Source organism: Centroberyx gerrardi, chromosome 12, assembly GCF_048128805.1.
Source record: "Centroberyx gerrardi isolate f3 chromosome 12, fCenGer3.hap1.cur.20231027, whole genome shotgun sequence".
Lineage (NCBI taxonomy): Eukaryota > Metazoa > Chordata > Actinopteri > Beryciformes > Berycidae > Centroberyx > Centroberyx gerrardi.
Window position 1 is genome coordinate 22,095,333 of NC_136008.1, and position 22,414 is coordinate 22,117,746.

The 22,414-nt window shown below is 42.0% G+C and overlaps 1 protein-coding gene across 2 annotated transcripts in view; it reads right to left on the bottom strand.

The window, feature by feature from the left end:
- Positions 1-22,414, bottom strand: part of LOC139914157 (protein spire homolog 1-like) — a 39,005-nt gene that overhangs the window by 4,525 nt on the left and 12,066 nt on the right. The window contains exons 3-12 of one of the 2 annotated variants that reach the window (XM_071902383.2): positions 19,765-20,016; positions 17,064-17,189; positions 11,038-11,112; positions 10,279-10,443; positions 9,220-9,306; positions 7,988-8,117; positions 4,326-4,376; positions 3,015-3,178; positions 2,805-2,898; positions 2,406-2,551 (exon numbers count right to left, since the gene is read on the bottom strand). In XM_071902383.2, coding sequence (XP_071758484.2) covers positions 2,406-2,551; positions 2,805-2,898; positions 3,015-3,178; positions 4,326-4,376; positions 7,988-8,117; positions 9,220-9,306; positions 10,279-10,443; positions 11,038-11,112; positions 17,064-17,189; positions 19,765-20,016 — 1,290 coding nt within the window. The remainder of the gene's footprint in view (positions 1-2,405; positions 2,552-2,804; positions 2,899-3,014; positions 3,179-4,325; positions 4,377-7,987; positions 8,118-9,219; positions 9,307-10,278; positions 10,444-11,037; positions 11,113-17,063; positions 17,190-19,764; positions 20,017-22,414) is intronic. The other variant, XM_071902384.2, reaches the window with a different exon arrangement.

Here is a 22,414-nt window from a genome sequence, read left to right on the forward strand (position 1 = left end):
AACAGTGAGTCACCATGACAACACCATATTAAACACACAGGGCTCAGTGTTTATCATTCCATACACAAACAGCCGTCCCACTGCACCTTTCAGAGCTGCCTGTCTGGGTCCAGGCTACATTTGGCCTATAAAAATGCCCCCATTGTTCAGTGAAGAAAACAGCAGCCTGAGAGAGGGACTGCCGTGCGTAAACAACAGGAATGATGGGTAGAGACGATCCTGCAGCATTCCCGGGCTGCAGAGAGCCTCACTAACCAGACGCTGATTCACTTCCAGGACCAGTCTAACATGACCGGAGTTTTTTGGGTCAGTTCCTGCATTCCCTTACTGTTTTACATATGCAATTTTTCCTTTTTTTAAAGTTGTTTTTAAAAGAAACGCCATCTAAGGTGTGTAAAATCTAGTTTTTATTTCCATTTAATTTTACAGACTATAGCTGGTGGAAGCGTCTTGCTTTGGTTTGTACGTTGCCTTGACTGGGTTGATTGACAGAAGGCGGGTCCTAATGTAACCGCAGAGAATGTCAGCTATTGGTTGAAAGATTTTACAGAGGAAAAATCGCTGCTAGTATCTTGCGTCTTCTTCTATAGAAAGTGATATTAGTGTTCTGATGCAACTTTGTAAAACGCGATTGTTGGCTTCTCATTCACAGTGATGGATTACCTTTACTGACCGAATTTGACGTTTCTATGCCGTTTGAAATTGAATGGGAGTGAATGAGCCTGAGAGGTATAGCAAAACTGCCTTAAAACTATCTTTTTATACATGGTGTATGCATGTAAAAACAGTCAGCATTAACATTAACTGGAAAGAAAACAAAAAAAAACCTGGCATGGTCCTTTAAAGGTGCAGGTGAATGGTTTATGTGAAATAATTATGTTTAGGTTTTGCCGCATCCACAGTTCTATTGTATCTGCTGCTGTCAATATTACAGCTTATGCATATAAACATGAGCAGCCTCAAAAACCACAGCTGCTGAGGTATATTGTGGTTTTACAATGCAGCACCCACTACAATAAGGCATTACATTGTACATTCAGTGTGCTTTTGAAATTGTTGGTCTGTTTGTCTGTTGGTAACGCCTTCCCGTTAGGAGCTTTTTCAACAATCCTAAAGCATAAGTCACTGACTGATTGCCATAGTGTAATGCACTGTAACGCCTGGTGATCTCATGACTCCTGACAGCTACAGTATGCTGCATTGTGACTGAACCAGAGGCAGGGAGGGGAAGGCATCAGCCGACTTTAAAATGAATCTTTTTTTTCACTCTTGGGAATTGACTGTAGAAAAGATCCTGAAAAGTCTTTATTATGTGCCCAGACCTGCAGATAAACCACAATATACAGGTCAAAATCAGATATTATATATAAATACATCCCACCACTCAATCATCTCTACTGAGTTACCAAATTCTTTGATTTATTCTAGTGCAGATTTAAATGAAATATGGCAACAGCTACCTACTTGATGTTTCTGAGTGTTAAAATAGGAGTTAGCCAAAGCAGAGCCTTTGAAGTGAAAGGAAGGATTATCATTCTGAGGATATGTCACCAGAGAGTCACTGGAAAAGGAGCTTAGTTTGTGCTCTATCTACCATGGCAGCAGCCCTGCTCTAGGTAAATGATCTCTAGCGAAGCAGGAAGCATTAGGATCGATGGACAGCTACAGTTATGACGCCAGTATGGACTGGGGGGAGACTGGCAAACCTTGGCAGACTCTCTTCCACTGATGTAAATGCCCCTGCACAGAGCAAAAACCGCCCTCACCAGCCCCAACACAAACGCCTCGACGGGGTGGGAGCTCCGCAAGGGGTGGAGAGTGGAGGGAGAGGGGCGGAGGAGGGGGATCCAGGGACGCAACGAGGCTACCGGCCCCACCTGAATGAGAGAAGGTTACGGTGCGTGTGGGAGAGAGGAAGAACAGGCTCTCTGGAGTTCGAGGAGGATGAGACAGACGTGACCGAGTGTCTGGTTTCACTCGCTCCTCATTTGCCTCTCTGTCCAGATCCTGGATGCTCGCCTTATCTGCCCCGCTTTCTCCCTCTCTTTCTCTCTCATTAAATTACTTGGCTGGATCTGTGTGGCCGGAGCTGGGTTAAAACTTTCCCAGGCCATACTGACCTCAGAAAGCCTTAGCCCAGAGAAAGAGGAAAGATGCTGGTGCATTCAATTTGCTCTAATACTGCCACATTATGAGCTTTTATCAAAAAACCAATGCTATTTTCTATTTAAATTGCTACTAATCTTCTATATTCTATTGCCCCTCGCAAAAGCTTAACAACAAAAGCAATATGTCTCAAACTGCCTGTTCAGACAATAATCATCCGACATTATTTGGGACCTGAGCAAATTTTTTCGTTGTACATTTCATCAACTAAGGATATAGGGAAAAAATGTCTGACTCACCAGAGACTTGGAACTCTGTTTGGAGGGCGGCTGAAACTGTCGGACGTTGGTCGGGGTTTCCTTCTCGATGGAGTGTCTCCTCTGCTGGGGGGTCTTACGCCTCTCCGGCTGCGGTGTGGAGGAGATGGGCAGGAACATGGGGGGAGCTGGTGTTCACAGAGGGAGGGGAGGCAGAAAAGGACAGAGGAAGAGAGGGGAGGGTGGGGAGAGAGAGGGAGATAGGAGGCAGCTTGGTTCATCGACTGGTTAATTCACGACCCCAAAAATTCTAATCAAAATGTGGCCACAAAAAAAAAAGCAGAGGTGGAGAAGCGGTAAGATTAACAATCAATCACTGTCGGTCTATGGTTCAGTGAAGGAGAAGATAGTGCTGGGGAGTGGAAACAGTTCCTGACTCACTTTTCTTCCCCAGTGCAGACTCTGGGGATGTGTCGTCCATCACTGATGTAGCGACACTGGAGCTGCTGGCCGATCTGCGCCCAACAGTCTCATCCTGAATACATGGTATATACAAAAACATCAGTCATCATTTGTTTTGCACAAGCCAGATGCAATTTCTGAAAACCACACACAACCCAAACACACACAAACACAAAAACTCCTACTGACATCGGAGTCGGAGCTGTCCAGCTCGGCGAGGCTGGGCGCCTTCAGCAGCCGTTTCCTCTGAGGTGCAGACTGAGACCCGGGCGCTCCTATCCTGGGAGAGGCTGATCCGTTGGCCAGAGACAGAGAGCTGGACGTCCTCCTGCCCATGTTGGGGCTAAATTCATCTGTACAGAGCCACACAAGAGAGGACTGCTCAGACAAAGGGAGGAAAAACACCTGAGATGAATCTCAAACCTATTTTTCCTATGATTCCTTGCATCCTCTCTATTTTTTGGTTCATCTTGATTTCAGTTCCCCAAACAGGGGCAACAGACCCGTTTGAAATCATACCATTGATGGTGTGTTTGAATGGGAGGTAAGGTGAGAGGATGCTATGAATCCTGGGATAGGGGACACATGTTTGAGATCCATCCCAAGGTTAAAAGAGGAGGGAAGGGTGAATTAAGTTGGTTTGAAGGGAGGCAAAGGAGCGAGCTGGTGTTACACACAGAGCATGGATGCCTCTTTGATGAAATATTAAGACTCTGAACCCTCAAATCGGATAAGTGGCTTCTCTCCTGTTAGCCTTGATGGTAGCTTCGTCATAGGTCCAATCCCTGAAGGCTGCAGCTAGCTGAACTCATCACCATGCTGAGAAAAAACAATTTGAGGCAACCTGGGCCACCTAACAACCGACTTGTCTAATTCCATCTGAGATTTCTGGGATTATTCTGGTTAAAGAAGGAAAACAACAGATAGAAGGTGACGAGAGGGAGGGAGGGAGGAGAGGGAGTGTGAGAAGAGGAGCGAATGCTGCAAAAGACAGATAAAGAGCTGCAGAGGCTGATAGGATCTGTGGGAGCCTTGAAACCTCTCTCTCTCTCTCTCTCTCCCTCTCCCTCTCTTCCTTTTTCTTTTACTCCCTCTCCTATTTGTGGGAAAAAGGGCTAAAGCATCCACATGAGCTCACAGGCTCAACAGGATCTCTGTTTCTCCTGCCGGACTGGAACTAACCGTCTTTCTGCCGCCTCGGATTCCAAAGAAACTCCGTCACCAGGCTCAAGACTTAACTAGGACAACAAACACCCAGCAGTCCTCTTAAGTCAGAACAAATAGCTTGTTGCCGTCGTGATAGTGCCCCACAGTTAGTCATCATTTTACAAGCTGCCTGTGCGTCTCGCGCGGTCCCTTACATCGTTACTCTGTCAATTAAGCATTCAGATCATTTCATTACAGGAGATATTAGCGTAAAGCCGGGGAGATAGACAGACAAGGCCTTTGTGGGTTAGGGTGAACAAGGCCCTCCAGACCACAGCAGCGCTCATACTTTACCTGCACCCGTACGGAACAGATCCTGTGGCATGCTGCGAGTTTTGCCAAAACCTAAAAGGGGACACCTCCTTTATTATGATAGTTAAAGGAAGAATCCACCCTCAGATCCTCTTACACTGTTAAATGTCATTCATTTTGGATGTCTATTCCAGGAGTTATTTTGTGATGAAGTGTTGTAATTTACTTTTTTTGGTGTATCCACGTTCCCTCAACCTGCCTTGTCTACTTCCACTTCAGTCAGTGATTTCCTACATTTCCCAGAATGCCTTTCGACAAGCCCTAGAGAAGGGGCATGAACTTGTTGCTTTCAGTCAAAAGTGGCTGTATGAGTATATAGCTTTAAAGTTTGATCAGTCAGCTGTGTGTTATACGTATGATTGCAGTTATACATATAACACAGTTATCAATATAACATGTCTTGTGGCTGCATTGCATTCTGGTCTACTATGGGTGGAGAAATTAGTATCTCTGCCTCTTCTCCCTGTATGATTGTTGTGCAAAATAGTGATGCTCTTTGATTGAGGGACTGACACCAAAACCTGACACTTACCGTTGATGTCTGAAAAATGTTCTGCTATCAAACTATTGTAGCTGCATTGGAAATATCTCAATGCAACATCACATCGTTATCCTCAGGAATAAGAAAAATACACAAAACAAAATGGGCCCAGAAATGCAAGGTGCATCATCATCAGCTGTTTTTCAAACAGTGTTTTAATGTTTTAGGGTGGATTTTTCCTTGAAGCAGTACTTCTTAGTTTTTGATTAAAGCCTTGATGGTGTTACTGGTTATTGTGCTGCAGCAGCCTGGCTCTGTTGGTGAGTATGGGGCATCTATCCATAAAACACAGCTGCAAAGTGGGTACTAAACCGCTCACTGGGTGTGAGCTCAGAGAATGATCGATCACAGAAGTGCACACACACTTACAAACACACAATTACACACATACATAAATTATCGGACAGCATGAGTGAGTAAGCGTGAGGTGATGAAGCTTATGCTGTGATGAGAGACGCTGTCTTCAGTAGGAGGGGAAGTCGAGCACAGCATTATTCTGATGTGCCTGCCTCAACAGTATTCCCTTATCATCCAAATCATCATCATCATCATCATCATCATCATCATCATTCCCTTATCATGCCAAACAGGAGCCACTACTGAAACTGCAGCTCATTATGTAAGACTGTGCAGTTTACTGTGGTTGTCCGGTGTTTGTGCAGAGCATGAGGCTGACAGCTCCTGTCTGCACACTGATCCATTTGCACCTCTGATTAAATTCTGCAAAGTCACTCCGGCACATGAAAGACCCTTTTGTACGAAGCTGATGATTCTGGAAGAAGCCAAGGTGGTAGTTACGCTCTGGGCCGTTCCTTTTCATTCCTCGATTAGGCGGTTGGCTGCGCGCTGCTGCCGCGACTTTCCTTCAGAGTCACATTACAGCAGTGAGTTTGAGAGATGATGTACTTAGCAAAGGTGACACTTTTCTTGAGACTGTCTAAAGACCAGAAACAACAACCAGGAACAGTTTTTTTTTTCAGAAGTTACGTAAGCTGTGAAAAGCTGTTCTCTTAACACTGCAACAATTATACCATTTGGTAGCATTAGAACACCAAAACAAGTCTTAAGTCCTCTAAAGAGAGATTTGAAGTGAACACTGTTAAAACGTTCAGGCGAGAATAATGTCACTTTGTAAGTATCCCATAAACTAAGTACCAGCCTTGTGTGCAATAGCAGAAAAACAAGAAGGAGAAAAGGCATCGTTTGGAGAGTGTGACATTTAGAAACCAAGATATGGAGACAGTATGTAAAACCTGGCTGGATAATCTCCCCTCTTTTAAACCATCACTAGCCATTGATTCAGTATCTAAACACTGGCTCCTCTCCGCAGCACGCTGAGCATTAAAACCCTTAAAATATCCCAATCCGCCTGCGAGGCAATGTGATCCATTCCAATCAGCCAGAGTTAAATTTAATCTTGGCATTTGGGACGGCCAGATGTTAATGGGAAGTCAGGATTCCCTCTTGTGACAAAAACCAGGGGTTATGAATAAGTTGTATGAGTCCTGCCCATAATACTGTATGTACAGTAACTATGCCTCCCTTCAGCTTGGTTACTGACATGTTGCAGAATAAAGATGCAGAATCATTTTTATTCTTCACTAATGACCATATAATTACTCATCAGTAAGCAGTGTTGGGAGTAACACGTTATTCAGATTACTTTTTTGTGCTAACTAGCTAGCTAACTTAAAGTGTTAGCTTTTTTTAATTCTTGTGAACTGTTACTAGTTAATTTTTAATAGAATGTCATTACTTTCATTTTCCTTTCATATTGTTTCATTTTTGTTTTTCTAAATTAAAAAAAAGTAGAAAACAGTGAAAATGCCGCAGCATCTCAGACAGACAACAAGCTGCTAATTGAAAAAACGAAAACTAAGTATGCTTGATATAAATGAGATTGGCTCTCTGTTTTAAAAAGAGTAGTCTTGTACTGCATTTTATGCAAAAGTACTTAAACGAGTTACTTTTAATAAAGGGTAACCTTGTAATGTAATTAGTTTTTATTGTGGTTGAAAAACATGTGTGTCCATTCTGTTTCTCTGTGTGTCTCTCATCACTTCCCTCCTATCAGTGTCCTCCTACTGAGCAGACCAGTGTCCAACATCATGATGTTTCACCACCATGGACCACAGCCAACCATCACCAACCACTGAAGCATGACATGAAATGTGTGTATAGTGTGCTGGTGTGTGTGTGTGTGTGTGTGTGTGTGTGTGTGTGTTTGGGATCGTAGATGAACAGCCACAACAAGGAGGAAAACAGAAAGAGGTAAAAAGCCAGGTAAGCAGGGAGGAGACTTTACCTGACGCATCAAAACTGAAAGACATGCTAAGTGGCCGAATTACTGCAACGAGAAACAGTTATGGCATCGGACAGTTATTGGTTGTAATTAGGAGGTAAATTAAGGCAAGAGTTAATACATAAGAGGATGTAATCTGCCTGTATTTGGCAAGAAAAGCAGGGGCTATAGCATGCTTAAGGTTTAGTTTCAGATCACTGAAGAATAATAGTTTTTCATCATATGAAATAATACGATTTCAAATAAGCCACAGCCAATGGCAAGAGATTACTGACACTCAGAAAACAGTAGTATTTAGGTTTAGTGTTGTTAGTGTAAATGGAATTGCAGACACTTAGCATTACAAGACTGTTCATGTACAGTTTGCACTATATTGCAAACAATATAGTAAACAAAACAATCATTGACATTAGTTGCAACATAAATGTGAAAAAATTAGGCAGCATTCAAAGTGTAGCTAAAACAGCAAGGAGCAGAGGCACAAATAATAGTGTAGTATAGCATAAACAAAAGTATAGCCAAACTGATCAAAGAAACATAGTTCAAAGCTGTGTTATGAAGCTATGTTTCTCCTGTGTTTTTGTATTGTTTTTCATTTTTGTACATGAAGCCCAGCAGGCGCGAGGGAGCATCATTTATCAGCTAGACTCCATACTTCAGCTTAAAAAACACACTCCATTGTGAAGTATGGCTTTGTGTGTGTGTGTGACTGTGCAAGTGTAAGTGTGTGTGTTAGAGAGAGGTAGAGTCAGAGACAAAGAGAGAGAGACAAAAATAGAAAGGACCAGAGAGCCTCCTTACCCAGTCTTCCCCTGCGGATCTGGTCCGGAGACACCGGTCGAAGTTTCCTCTCTGCTTTGATTTCCTCCAGGATGCGCTCATGGAGCGTGGGCGGAGGCTGAGTCTGCGGCTTCAGCTTACGAGCTGCCACCTACCAGGGGTTGATGATGGGTAACAGATGATATGTAGTGACATGAAGTAATTGGAATACAATAAACAGTGATAACTATTAAAATTACAGTCTGTAAACTGCAATAAGGGTTTGTTCTACTTCGTATTCTTTCGATTTTGGAGGTTAAGTAACTCAGTAATCAGTAAAATCAGCACAGTGGAACCAATGGATTAGTAAATGATTGCAATTTTTAAATCCTGCCATCTATCCCTATCCCTACACGCAATAACACACAGACAGAGTTACAGCCACCCAGCCCCTCCCAGCCTGTCTCCTCCTAATAAGACTGTGCTGCTGTAGCTCCTGTGGCTGTCAATAATGTTCATCTCATTACTGAGGTTCAGCTCCTTGCTGAGACAGAGCCAGCTAACTGATTCACTACAGCATTTCACTGAATTCACAGTGCAGTGCAGCTGGAATGAGAAAAAATTTAATAGCTATGACTTATGGAGAGGCCAGATTGGTTTTGTACAGATTTTAACAGAGATTTTTTACACTCATAGGATGGTATCATACAGATACTGCTATTGTCTGCCACTGTGTCCTGCATTAGTACTGCAGAATCTCCATCCTATTCTCTGGAGCAACAGTGCAGTTATGTTAAAGCAAGTGGTGATTTGTTACCAGGCAGCAGGCATTACAGTTGCATTTCCATTGGTACAGAAAGTAAAGCAGGAAATGCAGGTAGATGAAGCTGTGTTCTACCAGAAAAGTATACAGGTAAGGCAAGAGGCTTCATTCCTGCCTGCTTAAATCATCACCTTAATCCTATTAAGAAGACAAGACCGATTCTTTTTTTGGCTGGGCGTCAAAATGAGTGTCTCACATTTGATCTGTTTTTCTGTGCAAGGCTTACTTGATGTGGCCAAATAGCATAATATATAAAGTCTTAGTAACCACTGATAGTCTTGTGAGACATAGACATGTCTATTAGTGAAAAACATTTTTTTTTCAGCAGATGCTCCTATTTCGCACATGGGTAGTAAGGCTGTTCTGATCTAGCTGACAAGGGTATCCATAGGCTGGAATAGTATGTGAACTGTCTTGTTATTTAAGTCCAGGGCCTTTAGCTTCTACTCACAGGGTTGAGAGGCGGTCTGGACCTGATGAACTCCAGGATGACTTCATGAGCACTCTTCTTTAACCTGGGAGGGATGTCTCCATTCACCTGGAGAGGAAACAACAGGGACAGGGTAAGAACAAAACCTACAGGTTAACATAGATATGAATAATAATAATAATAATAATAATACATTTTATTTCTAGAGTGCTTTACATGGTACTCAAAGACACTTTACAGCAAAAAGGTGCTTTAAAGGTAGCTTTAAAGCAATTGGTACAAAAGTGATGATAATAAATAAATGACCATAATAAAAATAAATAACGTAAGTATCAAGTAGAGAGAAAGAAAACAGTGTTGATGGTTACAAAACATATGCCTAGATTCCCTCGTAACGTTGAAATCACTCAGGTAAATCCATCCCACCCAGAAAGGAGATCATCCTTGTTTTAGGGCGATCATTTATTAAATTGGACATGCATATGTTTGACATGGGAAAGTTGGACAACTGCCTACCAGATTACACAATGAGGTCCAGGAAAGAATATGAATATTGTTGGCTACCTCATCGAGAACCATAACAGGAACAATCAACAATACTAAATGGCTGCCAGTTCCCATACAACATGTACCGCTGGGAAACAATACAAAACAACCTGTGATATTATCTAACAGACACTATTTTCCCTGGCTGTGTTTTCTGGGTGGAGACTTATGGTGAATTATTGCAGCCCCAAGAGTGACAAAACAAACTGAAATGTCCATACATGCATCACCCAATGAGGAGTAAAACAGTACAGTGGTAGCCAACACCCAGCTATCCCCCAGCCTACAATTATCATGCAACAATATTGCAAGCCAATTCCCCTTGGGATTGGAGCAACAGTGCAGCAAGAGTCCAACGAGCATAGAAAACGTGTGAGGATGGCAGATACATCTGTACATGTGGCACTCTTTTCTATATGAAATGAATCTGCTCACTGACTTACTTCAGGCAATCCACCATTGTAAAATTTAAAGGTAGCAACAAATGATTTTGGTGTTTGGGAATCAGCGGCCTGAGACAAATCAGACACTCACCATGACCTTGCGCAGTTTGTAGCGTTTGGACCTGATGTCGTCCATGAGCATTTCATAGGGAGTGAGCTGGAACTCGATGGGCAGAGGGTTGTACTGGCGCTCCTGCACCTTCTTCAGCTTGACTCCGTCCCGCAGGTCCCTCATCACCTGAACCCAGAACCGAGCCTGACAGCGGGAGGAAAGGGCAGCATGGGAAAGAGACCACAGCATGGGAGCAGAAAATGCCATGACCCATTGAGTTTGAAGTGGAATTGGTTAGACAGTAGTACCTGTGATCTGACCTCTCCATACACTCAGAAAAAGGAGGGTTCTTCAAGGGTTCTTTGGTTTGGGTAGTGGCTCTATATTGATATAGAGCCGTAATGATGCAAAGAACCCACTGATTTGTCATAATAAAAAATGTCAAACCAGAACAAAGGACCCAATGTGGTTCTTGAGAAATTTGTTATTTCATACATTCTTTACAGCACAATAAAGGGTCTATGTCGAACTATTTGAAAATGGTGCAATAGAGAATCTTTCTTAAAAGGTTTGTTATGGCACCAAAAAGGGTTTCACTACAGTACAACCCTAAAGAACTATTTTCTGGTACTATAGAGAAGCCTTTTTGTTAAGATTGTAGGGGGGTAAGTGAAAATTTCGATTTTCGTCACACTGAAGTGAATCCACTCTCCTCTTAGCCAGTTAGCCTTTGGTCAGGTGGAAGTAAGGTGAAATCCTATGGCTCAGAGGTCAGAGGTCAGGAGTCTGGTCACCTACCCAGTCAGCATTCTGCAGCTCATTCAGGTCTCTGCCAGGATCGTCTGATGACGCTCCCTCCATCTTCCGGAGGTTCTGGGGGACAGAAACAGAGAGACAGTGAGAAATATAGAAAGGAAATAGGAAAGACAGAGCGGAATATCAAAAAAGAAAGAGGCTAAAATAAAAACAAAAAGGCTACAGGATGCATGTTCATGTTACTGATGTGTCACATGATCACATCCCATCCAGTATCCTGCAGGAATGCTGTGAGGAAGTCACAGCTGTTCCTCCAGTTCAGACTGTCATTATGTTACTGTGGTTCATCAGGCTGTCAGACAGACACACCCTCCAATCAATTTCTATTCGCCCATCATTGATGGTTAATGGAAGCTTAAACTGTCTGATGGACTACCAGGACCAGGTCTCTAACCAGTAACTGTCATCACAAAAGTACAGTATATTCATGGAATTTTGTGTGAGTGATTATTAACTGGCTAAATATTTTCCGAGTTAATTCTTTCAGAGCAGGGAATTGAATTGTTTCTAATGCTAACATTTTGATTTAAGTATGCATGAATACTATTATTATTATCATTATTATTATTATTAGTATTAGTATTAGTAGTAGTAGTAGTAGTATTTTAATGGAGAGTCTTAGTGTACCATGGTCTAAATGCTGTTTCAGAGGCTTTTCCATCCTGACTAGAATAAAATTCTAGAGGAAACACTGAATACCTTTTTTTGGCATGAACATGGTCAATCTTAAAGACACTGAATATCAGCACAGCCTTGAAATACCTCTAACAATTGAACCCTACAACAGAGTCATTGTTTGAGTCAGAAATAAAAAGAAACACGGAGCTCAGCCATCTCTGTTTCCAGAGTAGCAGTCAATCAATATTAAGTCCTGTTGCTCCGTCCTGACACAGTGTGACCTCAGGTGTGTGTGGTAAAACACTGTCAGCCTGGCAGGCAGCCGCTCTGTGGGAAACACAGGCACTGAGCTAACCTGCATTCCTCTGCTCCTGGTTTCAAAGTTCAACTGAGGACAATCTCTGCATCAGTGTGTGTGTACGTGTGTGTGTGTGTGTGGGTATGCGTGCATGCATAAATGGCCGTGTGCGAGAGAGAAAGAGAACGTGAGAAAGTGTGTGTGTGTGTGTGAGCGGGGTAGACAGAGAATGAGTTTCCTCTTGCTAATATTTGTGGTGAGAGAGTGCCTGTAATGCCACAGCAGACAAGAGTTTGATAAGGCAATCATGGGAGTCGGCCCAGCTGACTGCAGATTTAAGACCTGAACCCACCGGGGAAAAGGAAATTTACAGTCATCCTGCCACAGAACAGCTTCCCCGCAACTGAGTGGACCCCAGGCTCAATGCTGCAGTTTCATAATATCACTCACAATATAGCGCATTTTGCTGCATCATGCCTCAGCGTACCTACAGTAAAAATAGCATCAATACCTTGTCTAACCAGTCCAGCGCCACAGTCTTCCCCACTGTGCATTTTATTGGACTGCAACTGTGTATCGTTCCTTCCTACTCGAGTTTCATAAGGTAACGCTGATATTAATAAGTGCTTCATAGCTAATAACAGCCCATCAACTCAAAACACTGCTAATCTACTCTGCGCAGACCTCGAGGAGAGATTAGTCCACTTTTCAACGCCATTATCTCATTGGCATGAGCAACACGACTTGAAATCACATCAAAGCCACGCATTTCCATTTCAAAAGGCTGATTGAGCAGACTTCTCTTAGCATGACAGAGGGAGCGTTTGACATCATGCAGGGCAGCCTGTGTGTTACTACGTGTTTGTGAAATTACTATTATAAGTGCGCTTGTCCGGACAAAACCAACAGGCCCACTGCTGCAAGTCCACATGAATAATTAGGGCAATTACCAACCACCTCTACAACCTCATTAATTCTAGTCAGTAATTCTGCTCTCTCTCTCTCTCTCTCTCATAATGTCTAGCAAGAGCTACTTATCCGTGAGCAAACAGGAGCTGGGGCTGTTCCTGTGAATCACCACTAATTCAGCTGCTTTTCTGCAATTCTCCGGCAGCAGGAGGCATCTTTGTGAAGAGACAAAGGCGCTCTTTGGTAAGGAAAGCTGGTAGTGGTGGATGGATAGGATGGATCCCCTGTGGGTCAGCACAGCTCTGCCATACAGAAGGCAAATGGGGAGGAGGGGGGATGCTGAGAGCTCATCTTACCCCTCCTGGGTATCACACACACACACACACACACATATGTACGCACACAGGCAGAATCTCACATAAACACAGGCATGCACGCATACACATACATATACACACAAAGCAACACACAGGCAAAAAGCTTGCTAACACACACCCGCAAAAGCATCCATCCAGGCATGAATGTGCATTCACATAAACAGTACACACACACACACACACACACACACACACACCCGCAGGCATACACACACACACACTGCCCTAAATGACCTTGCCTCACACTCACCAGTCCACCATGAGTCTTCACCACAGTTTGCCCTTTACTACATGTTCATCTCATCACACCTCATCACACTGAAACAAGGACACAGGTAGCATGAATAAGTCTAAACTCATTTTTATGGACTTGTTTTTTCTTGTTTTTTTGTTTTTTGACCTCCCTTTAATCATTCCTGCCTTGTTTTTATATTTGTTACATTGTTTTTATTGCTTTTTCTGCTGATTTCGTGTTTTTTTTAATCCTTTGTAAAGCGCTTTGTAACTAAAACAAAGTGCTTTGTTTTAAAAAGTGCTAAGCCTACATAAAATGATGATGATGATTATTATTATTAGTAGTAGTAGTAGTAGTCTTATTAGTATTAATATTAGTATTAAAAACACTACTTGTTTACATTCCAAACTAGAAAGGCTCTAACCCGCTGTCCCCAAATTCTCCCCTTCTTAAACTTCCAGCCCAGCCCTCTCCTCCCTGGGATAAGAGTCCTCTCTTTTGTAACTGTGAGTTATGTAACAAACCAAATCCTCTCCATTCATTCAGATGCATTACGCACGCTAAAAGGGCAGCAGCGGTAGTGCGTAGCAGGAAGGAACCCTGCGGTGGAACATACACACATGCATGTCTGTGCACGTACACACACACACACACACACACACACACACACCACTCCCCTTGGGAAATTTTCCAACTCACAGCTGAGCTCTAAAATGGTCCTGAGGAAAAACACCCAAAAACCAAAATAACTCCTGAACTTGATCTTGATGAATGATTTGAGAAAAAAACTCTTTGAATTTGGAGAAAAGATCTGAATGGGGACTTGGAAAGGAAAAGGAATATTAGCTGATAATACATCTGTGATGAAAGAGACATATTATCAGCTCATATTCATTCCCCCAAGTTGCCATTCAGGCCTTTTCTCCAAGTACAAAGCAATCAGTATAGTACATCATAACTCTGTACACAAATTGGAAATGGGCCTGTAGTCTTTATCCTGCAATATCTGAAACTTAAACATGACTGCAATATCTACTGATGAATAACATTGAGTCATAAAAAGGGCAACGTGCAGGTGGCGATTTGAGGATGAAAAGAATTGATCCCACAAATTATGACATGCATGTCCCTTGATAACTACAGATTATTGGGAAAAAGCAATAGAGATGGCCAGTGTAACGGCCTGGGATCCCTCGTGTTGAATGTGGACGACACATGACCCAGCAGCAAACAGCACACCAGTGACACATTGAGAGAAACATTAAGCCTTCATGGTATGCATGACAGGTTGAAAACATATAACATCACAGACCCACCTACCTACTCAATAAGGCCCTCGAACAAGATTATTATAATCAAGCCTGGCTGCATATTAGGTTTTAGAACCTGAGCACAGTGATTTTGGCAGACTGAGAGTCAGCATGTCTCCAAATACTGTCATCTATGTCTGACATGCAGTACACACAGTGGCCTACTTTAAACTGTCAGCCACCAGGGTGTGACAGCGTGGCCTGTCATCTACTGTCTCTGAGTATTAGGGCATTACAGGACAAGGTACTGTCACACTGCTACAGCAGCTATCTACATTAGGGTTCGACCCATGTGGGTTTTTGAAGGCCAATATCGATACTGATGTTGTTGCATGAAGCTGCCAATAGCTGATATTTTGTGCTGATATTCAATATCTTTAAATTGGACTATTGCCAAAGCATGCCAAAAAACTCACCAAATTCAACTTCAACATAAACGAGCACAACATTTTCACAACATATTATGGCTGTTTTGAACCGATACTTAGGTCCCAATTTCACAAAACGATGCAGGTAGCAGCTATGAACGACTACGGATATCGTCTCAACTTTCATTTTAGTGCCATATTTACATGCATTTTCAGTGTTATCAGTGTTATTCAACGTCAAAATGTTTTCTGCAAAGTTTAAGACTGTGACCCATCACTGCATTTACAACTGAACAATGTGCGTTACTACGTCTATTCATCTGTGCAGCAATGACGTCTCTTGCGTTCATTTCTTTCATTTCTTCCACAGTCATTACCATGGATGCCTCTCAGCATCATCTGACTGTGTCTCACAGTAAGCATGGCTGTCTGGCTGCTGTCCTCATCGCTCTGTCTCTGTGTCAGAGAGCTCTGCTCTGTCCATGCCTATTACATGCTTCCACCCAGCCTTCCTCACAGGCATGATGACCTATGGCTGAAACAGGCAAGATGGCGCACTCACACACAAGCTGATATAAATAACTCATATGCATGCCGCATGGCGATGGGAGGCAACATGGAGGAAGAGATTTGACTGTTATGCTTTGCTGCCCTCTTCATTTGAACGTTTTAATACACAAAAGCACAGAGAAAAACTGATACCATACACCTACAGGTACAACATTCACACAGACTGGTTTATTTTTACGGTATTACATAAACCATAGAGCTACTGTATTTTCTACACAATGAGTCACAGACTGGATGGTGAATAATATTTATCTACTATTTAGTTTAGGTTAGCAAAATCAGCATCATCTTTTAAATCATCTCTTGAACCTTATTCTTATAGACTTGCTTATATGTAATGACTTTTATCCTATTATGTTTAATCTATTCTTAACCTTCCTTCCTTTTTGTTTATACTTGTATGCATGATGCTTGCTTTTAATTGATTGTTAAAGCACTTCAAAAACTATAAAATGCACAAAATGTACAAATAATGTTTATTATTATTATTAGTATTAGTAGTAGTAGTAGCAGTAGTAGTCGTAGCAGCAGCAGTAGTAGTATTTAACGTCAGCACACTAGATATAAAAGCTGTACAAGGATACATGTGAAGAGTTTCATTCTAAAATGAGATATCAACCATTTGAAAAATAAAATATCTACTCTGACAAAATGACTTGAGTAAAACTCACTATTAAATATTACTGAAGTTATGACAGCAGCTTCCTTGAGCCCTTTACTTATAAAATAGAACATGGTAGAGGATATAATGATATATGTTTTAAAAACAGAGCAATGAACATCAAATAAAATGTTCTTACGTGGCGATCATCAAGTAAAATGGATACATAGGTAGATACATGTTTTGGAATAAAACCCTTCATATGCAGACGAATCATGTGTCTTAAACAGTTTCAGATGAATGGCTTACTTTCATTACAGGCAGCAGCAGTTTCAAAACACTAAAGTTCCCCCTGGCCAACATTGACAATGACACCCGTAGCGGGTGAGAATTATGTTTATTACTGGGGCGTATGGAGCATGTAAGGTCACAGTGCTAAATCTCCTGAAGTGATGCCTTGTTGTGACCTTCGTCCATACAGAGCCTGTCTAATGTGTTAATCCACTTTATTAACTGCGAAGGTCAGTGATCACTCTCACCTCATATTCAAGGGGAGTGCCTTGTGCAGTAGGTTAAAGCTTTATTTAAAATAGGATCAGTATTATGACGCGTGAGTTTATACTTTCACTGTAGCTATAAACCATTTCCCTATACTGTGTCACTGACAAGCACCTATATGACGGCTTAAATTGCAATTAGTGTATCTCAAAAGAGAGTCCTACCTCTTTGGCACTCTTGATCTTATCCAGGAAAGTGCCTAGCTCCCTGGTTTCTGCATATAGAGCCCGACACACTGCCTGGTAGTGACTGGGGGCATCCGACTGGCTTGGAAGATGAGACGTACAGAGCTGCAAAGGAGAGAGACAGAAAGATGCATTCAGTCCACAGTTTACAGAATTGCATTTACTATAAACATCACAGAAATCACAGAGAAATACTCACTATGTGGAATGTAATTTACTCACACCCTTGGCCCTGAATACACACGTTTTCACATACTCTATAGAGGGCTTACAGGTGACATAACGCTCCCTCTGGCGGCCATATTGGAGGTCCTAAGCTCTGTCTTGTTGTAAACAAGACAGTGTTGTTTGCACACTAGCTAACATATAGTAGAAGCTAGCATTAGTATGGCTATATTTTAACAACATTTACAGTGGTTGTTTTGCTAAATTAGCCTGCTGGCTGGTTAGCCAGCTAACAAAGCTTTAAAACTAAATGTTTGTCCAGGTTCACTGAGCTGACTCTTCTCAAGTTAGTTTTGGAGTGTTTTGCAGTAGAGACTGGGACTTAAAACGAAGACAGTTTACTGTGTCATGGTAACCTACATTTGGAAACAAATCTGAATGATCAGACTGTTCACTTTTACTTATAACAATAATGAAGTGACCTACACCAACACCACAACAATACCTTCCAGGTCTTTATCTTGCCCAACTGTTTTCTATTTAGTCATTAGCCTATTTGTGTCCAGCCAATTCTCCTCTGACCTCCATGATGGAGCCAACTGTGGTTGCTGGGAGACTTAACTGCAAAGCCTTTATAAGGAGCATTGTTTAAAAGTATAATAACCCATTAACATGCACAGACATTTGTAAACAACTGTTATTGACTGTGAAACACAATCCACAGTACAAGGATGCCTGAGGACGGTGACCTGGGGAGCCCAACTGCTGTACACACAGACACACACATACACACACACACACACACACGCACACACACACACACACACACACACACCAGCAGTGATGACAGAATATGTCCTTGTGTCTCTCAGATGAACAGAAGGTGCCCCGGGCCACTGCTTGGCATGCTCTTGGCATCCATTTGTCCAGACTATCTGCGTTCCAGTTGGAGCAAATTTCACCAAACACAGAAAATAGCAGACCACCCTCTCTCAATAAAGCTTCATCTTGCCCACATCTTACCAATTCCAGGGATAAGAGCATGATTACGTACCAAAATATCATGTGTCAAGGATGAAAGACAAGTCTGTGAGGACTCGGGATATTTTTACACACACAAAATGCATCAGCTACTTTAATTGAATAATACTGACACAAAATTCCTAACAGCAAATCAAATAGAAATGAATTCAGAGGAACAAGAATGGATGAGAGAGAAGGGAGCAGAGAGAAAGGCTAAGGAAGAATAAAGAATAAAGCACAGTATAATCTACAGTATGTCAGCTAGAGATACTACAGTAGGATGAGAGGGAAATCGAGGGAATATGGAGAGTGAATGGATGGAAGGGATGGAGGGAGGAAAAGATACAGACGGCAATCTGAACAGACAGCTAGCTAGCCATCGGCCGGCTAGACTGCCACACTGCTCAGATGTGTCTCTTTGGAGAGCTGATTCTGTGCCCCAAGCCTCAACTGTGTGTGTGTGTGTGTGTGTGTGTGTGTGTGTGTGTGTGTGTGTGTTTGTGTAAATGGGTATGTGGCCATTAAGTAAACAGTACTAGGCCATCTGAGCACTGACATAGTGGCTCTCTGGTCCATTGGACGACAGAGATACACAGCTCCCAGGGAGGATGAGCCCAGCCTGCCAGCCTATACTGTGGTAGGAATCTGTGCCATATTTCACATTGTGGAATCCATGGGTACCAATGCATTCAGCCTCATATGGACTGTTGTTAGTGATAAGGCATTTTTTGTTTTTTTTTGTCAGATGTAATTATTTTATGAAAAGTGACTTTCTGGAGAAGAGAGTGTGATGCTCTAGACTAGTATTCACTGCGGATACACAGAGCAGCCACAGTTGGTGGTTGATTGTTCATAACTCAAGGTGATATGTGTGCTAGAAAATTAAAATCATGATATTAGCTACATTTTATTCTGCTGTAGTAATCACAAATGAGACGGCTTGTCCATCACAATTTCACAAGCTCTCCATTAAAATTATATTATCTCTGGTTTGTAATAATTTTTAAATTGTTGTTTACATTCTAGAAGGCAATGCCATCGCTAGAAAGATTTGTGGCTCAGAAATAACATAATAAACATAATTCTGCACAGTCAGATTTGTTGTCATTGAACTTATATTTATTACGTCGTATCGTGGTTGTACTGAATCATGAACCCCATATCATGTATCGAATTGTATCGTGAGATAAGCATATTGTCCCATCCCTATTACAAAGATATCATTTATTATCTGGTTTATATGGTTCATCATTGATTCAATGTGATAGGATACAGTATTATACCAGATAATAGTTAAGTAATAATTAAATTGTGGAAGTTTGAAAGTGAAAAAACAAAAAAGAAAGAAAACTCACTGATTACCACTTTAAATGTCAAATCCCTTTAAAATGTGTCTTGCATCACCGTGAGCCACCACATGAAACACACCAAGAAACACACAGAACTTTTCTATCATGAGCCAGACCACACAGTCGCTCCCTCGGCTGCCTACCTGGAGTATGTCCCTGTAGCCGCGAACGCTGCAGAGGTTCGCCGGGTCGTCCTCGGCCTCCTCCTCCTCCTCCTCCTCCTCTTCCTCGGTGGCCTCGTAGCCTTCGTCGGGGCAGGCGTCCCTCTCGGCCTCGGCCATGTTGGTCATGAGGTCGATGAGCTGCTCCAGAGGCGGGCTGAGCTCCCTCTCCTCGTTCTCCTTCAGCCCGTAGTCCAGAGCCTTGTAGATCATGATGCCCAGGGACTCAATCACCTGCAGAGAAAATATAGACTGTGAAACTTGTGCAAAGACATGGACTTTTTCTTAAATTATAAACATATTTTGTCATAAGTCTAACTGTCTTAAGATATGTTTTAGGAGTGAAATGATAAGGAATGAAACGATTGATAAATGCCTTTGACTTTTCCTAAAAAACATGTTCATTGGATTTGTGAAGTCGACCTTAATCAATAACTGACAAGATCACTGATCATTAATAAAAATAATACATTTATGCTTTGTGAATGATTTCTAGATCATCTGCCTTGATTTTTATGTTGTTCAAATGTTAATCTGCTGGTCAATACAAACAAATATGGATTTATTTTATGTCTTTATTATGTAATATGACCCACTTTCGTATATATGAAGCCTGGGCTGAACAGCTGTAATAGCGATCACATGACACAACCATTGAGAAAGAGAAATACATACACACACACACACACACACACACACACACACACACACACATTGGCCTTTAACAGACAAAGCAGCCTGACCCTGGGAGCAGATTACTGAGGGTAGATCATGTGAGTAACTGACGAAAGAAGAAAAAGCTATTATCATCATCATCATCATCATCATAATCATCATCATCATCATCATCACCATCATAAGATATTATACATATCCTAGTGCAGGTGAAGCCCATTGTTTGAGGATGACAGCATCTAGAATATTCAGAGGCAGGAAGTAACAGAGGCAACATGTTTGTAACAATGAATCTGCCATTTGTTCACTGTTCAGCTATATTCTGATGCTCTCTGAAAGCATAAGTGCTGGAACTGTGTCAGTCGGATATCTATCATAGAGCCATCTTAATCATCTTAATCATTAGTGCATTTAACCCATCTTTTGAAGATAAAAGAAAGGAAAAAACTATTCATTTGCTGGCATGCTGCAACTGTACAAATAATGCATGTAATACATACATACATAGTAATCAATATTTTGCTCAGTTGTATCTACGTTCTGATTTTGTATCTACCGGTATATAACTACAATTATTATAACACAGTTATAACTAACCCTAACCCATTAACACAATTCAACCAATTATCATAACATAATGACATATTAATAAAGATTCAGCACAGCTTTTGAAGATGAAAGAAGTAGTCAATTTGTTAAGAAGTCAACTCTACAGCGATGCTTTCTGAAAGCCAATCTGCTGTGACTGAGACTATCAGTACGACCTCTAATCCTCATAATATAATGATGCACGCATTAATGCAGATTCAGCCCATCTTTTGAAGATGCAAAAGCCAAAAGATCTTCAATAGCAGAATATAACTCTATACCTTATACAATTAGTGTGCATTTTGTTTGCTGTACAGTGTAACTATCTGAGTGTAACTGCCATAAACGGGTCAGAAAGATATCTATCCTGGAACCATAATAACGAGTTATGATGACCCACAGTTATACACAGTGCAGATTCAGTCCAGCTTTTGAAGATATAAAGTTATTCAGCGGCTGTACAAAACATTTATGTGTAATTTGCTTAATGGTAAACTGTAAAGGGATGCTGTCTGAAAGCTTAAATGCTCTAAATGTGTCTGGAAGATTAATATCTGTAATACAGGTTTCTACTGTAGTACAGAGGTTGATGCTTGCAGGTCAGGGGATTCTGCACTTGGTTATAGCACTCAAACTGCCCTGGAAATGGAGAGTCACGCTGTATAAAGCCGGCAATGCTGAGGCCAAGACAAAAGACAAGACTGGGAAATCACACGGGGGATTATTCTGCAGCCCTGAACACCAAGAAAAGACTGAGAGAGTGGGGGTGCGAGAGAGCATGAAAAACAAACTGAGGCAAAAGAAACTGTGAGAGAGAGAGAGGGGGAGAGGACGACTGAATGATGAGGATGAGGGAAAGAGGGAGAAAGAAATGGATCAGAGAGAGAAATGTATCGGCAGAGAGAGGGGAAAAGAGATGCCATGAATGAGAAGGGAGAGTCATTAAATGGATAAGAGAGGTCAAGGAGCGCGGAGGAGGGTGAGAGATGAAGAGAAAGAGAGTGATTAAAGGAGGGGAGGGGGGTTCTTGGAGACATGAAGATCAAGAGCAGATCAATAGGCGTCCATGGAGGGAGGAGTCATATGAGAGATCTGTCCTCCTCTCTTTCGCTGCGGCCGGGCTGAATGAGACCTCTTTGTCTGAGCTCCACCCAGATCCACACCCACTGATATACAACACTGTGCAGGCAGCCAGGCACACACACACACACACACACACACACACACACACACACACACACAAAAACGCCTGCACATACAAACACACTCCCCCTGGGACCTGCTATAACCTCAGGCTAAGACTGAGCAATACTCTTCTAGTGGCAGCCGACCTCAGCACACTGTAGAGAATATGAGGACATCATGTAAG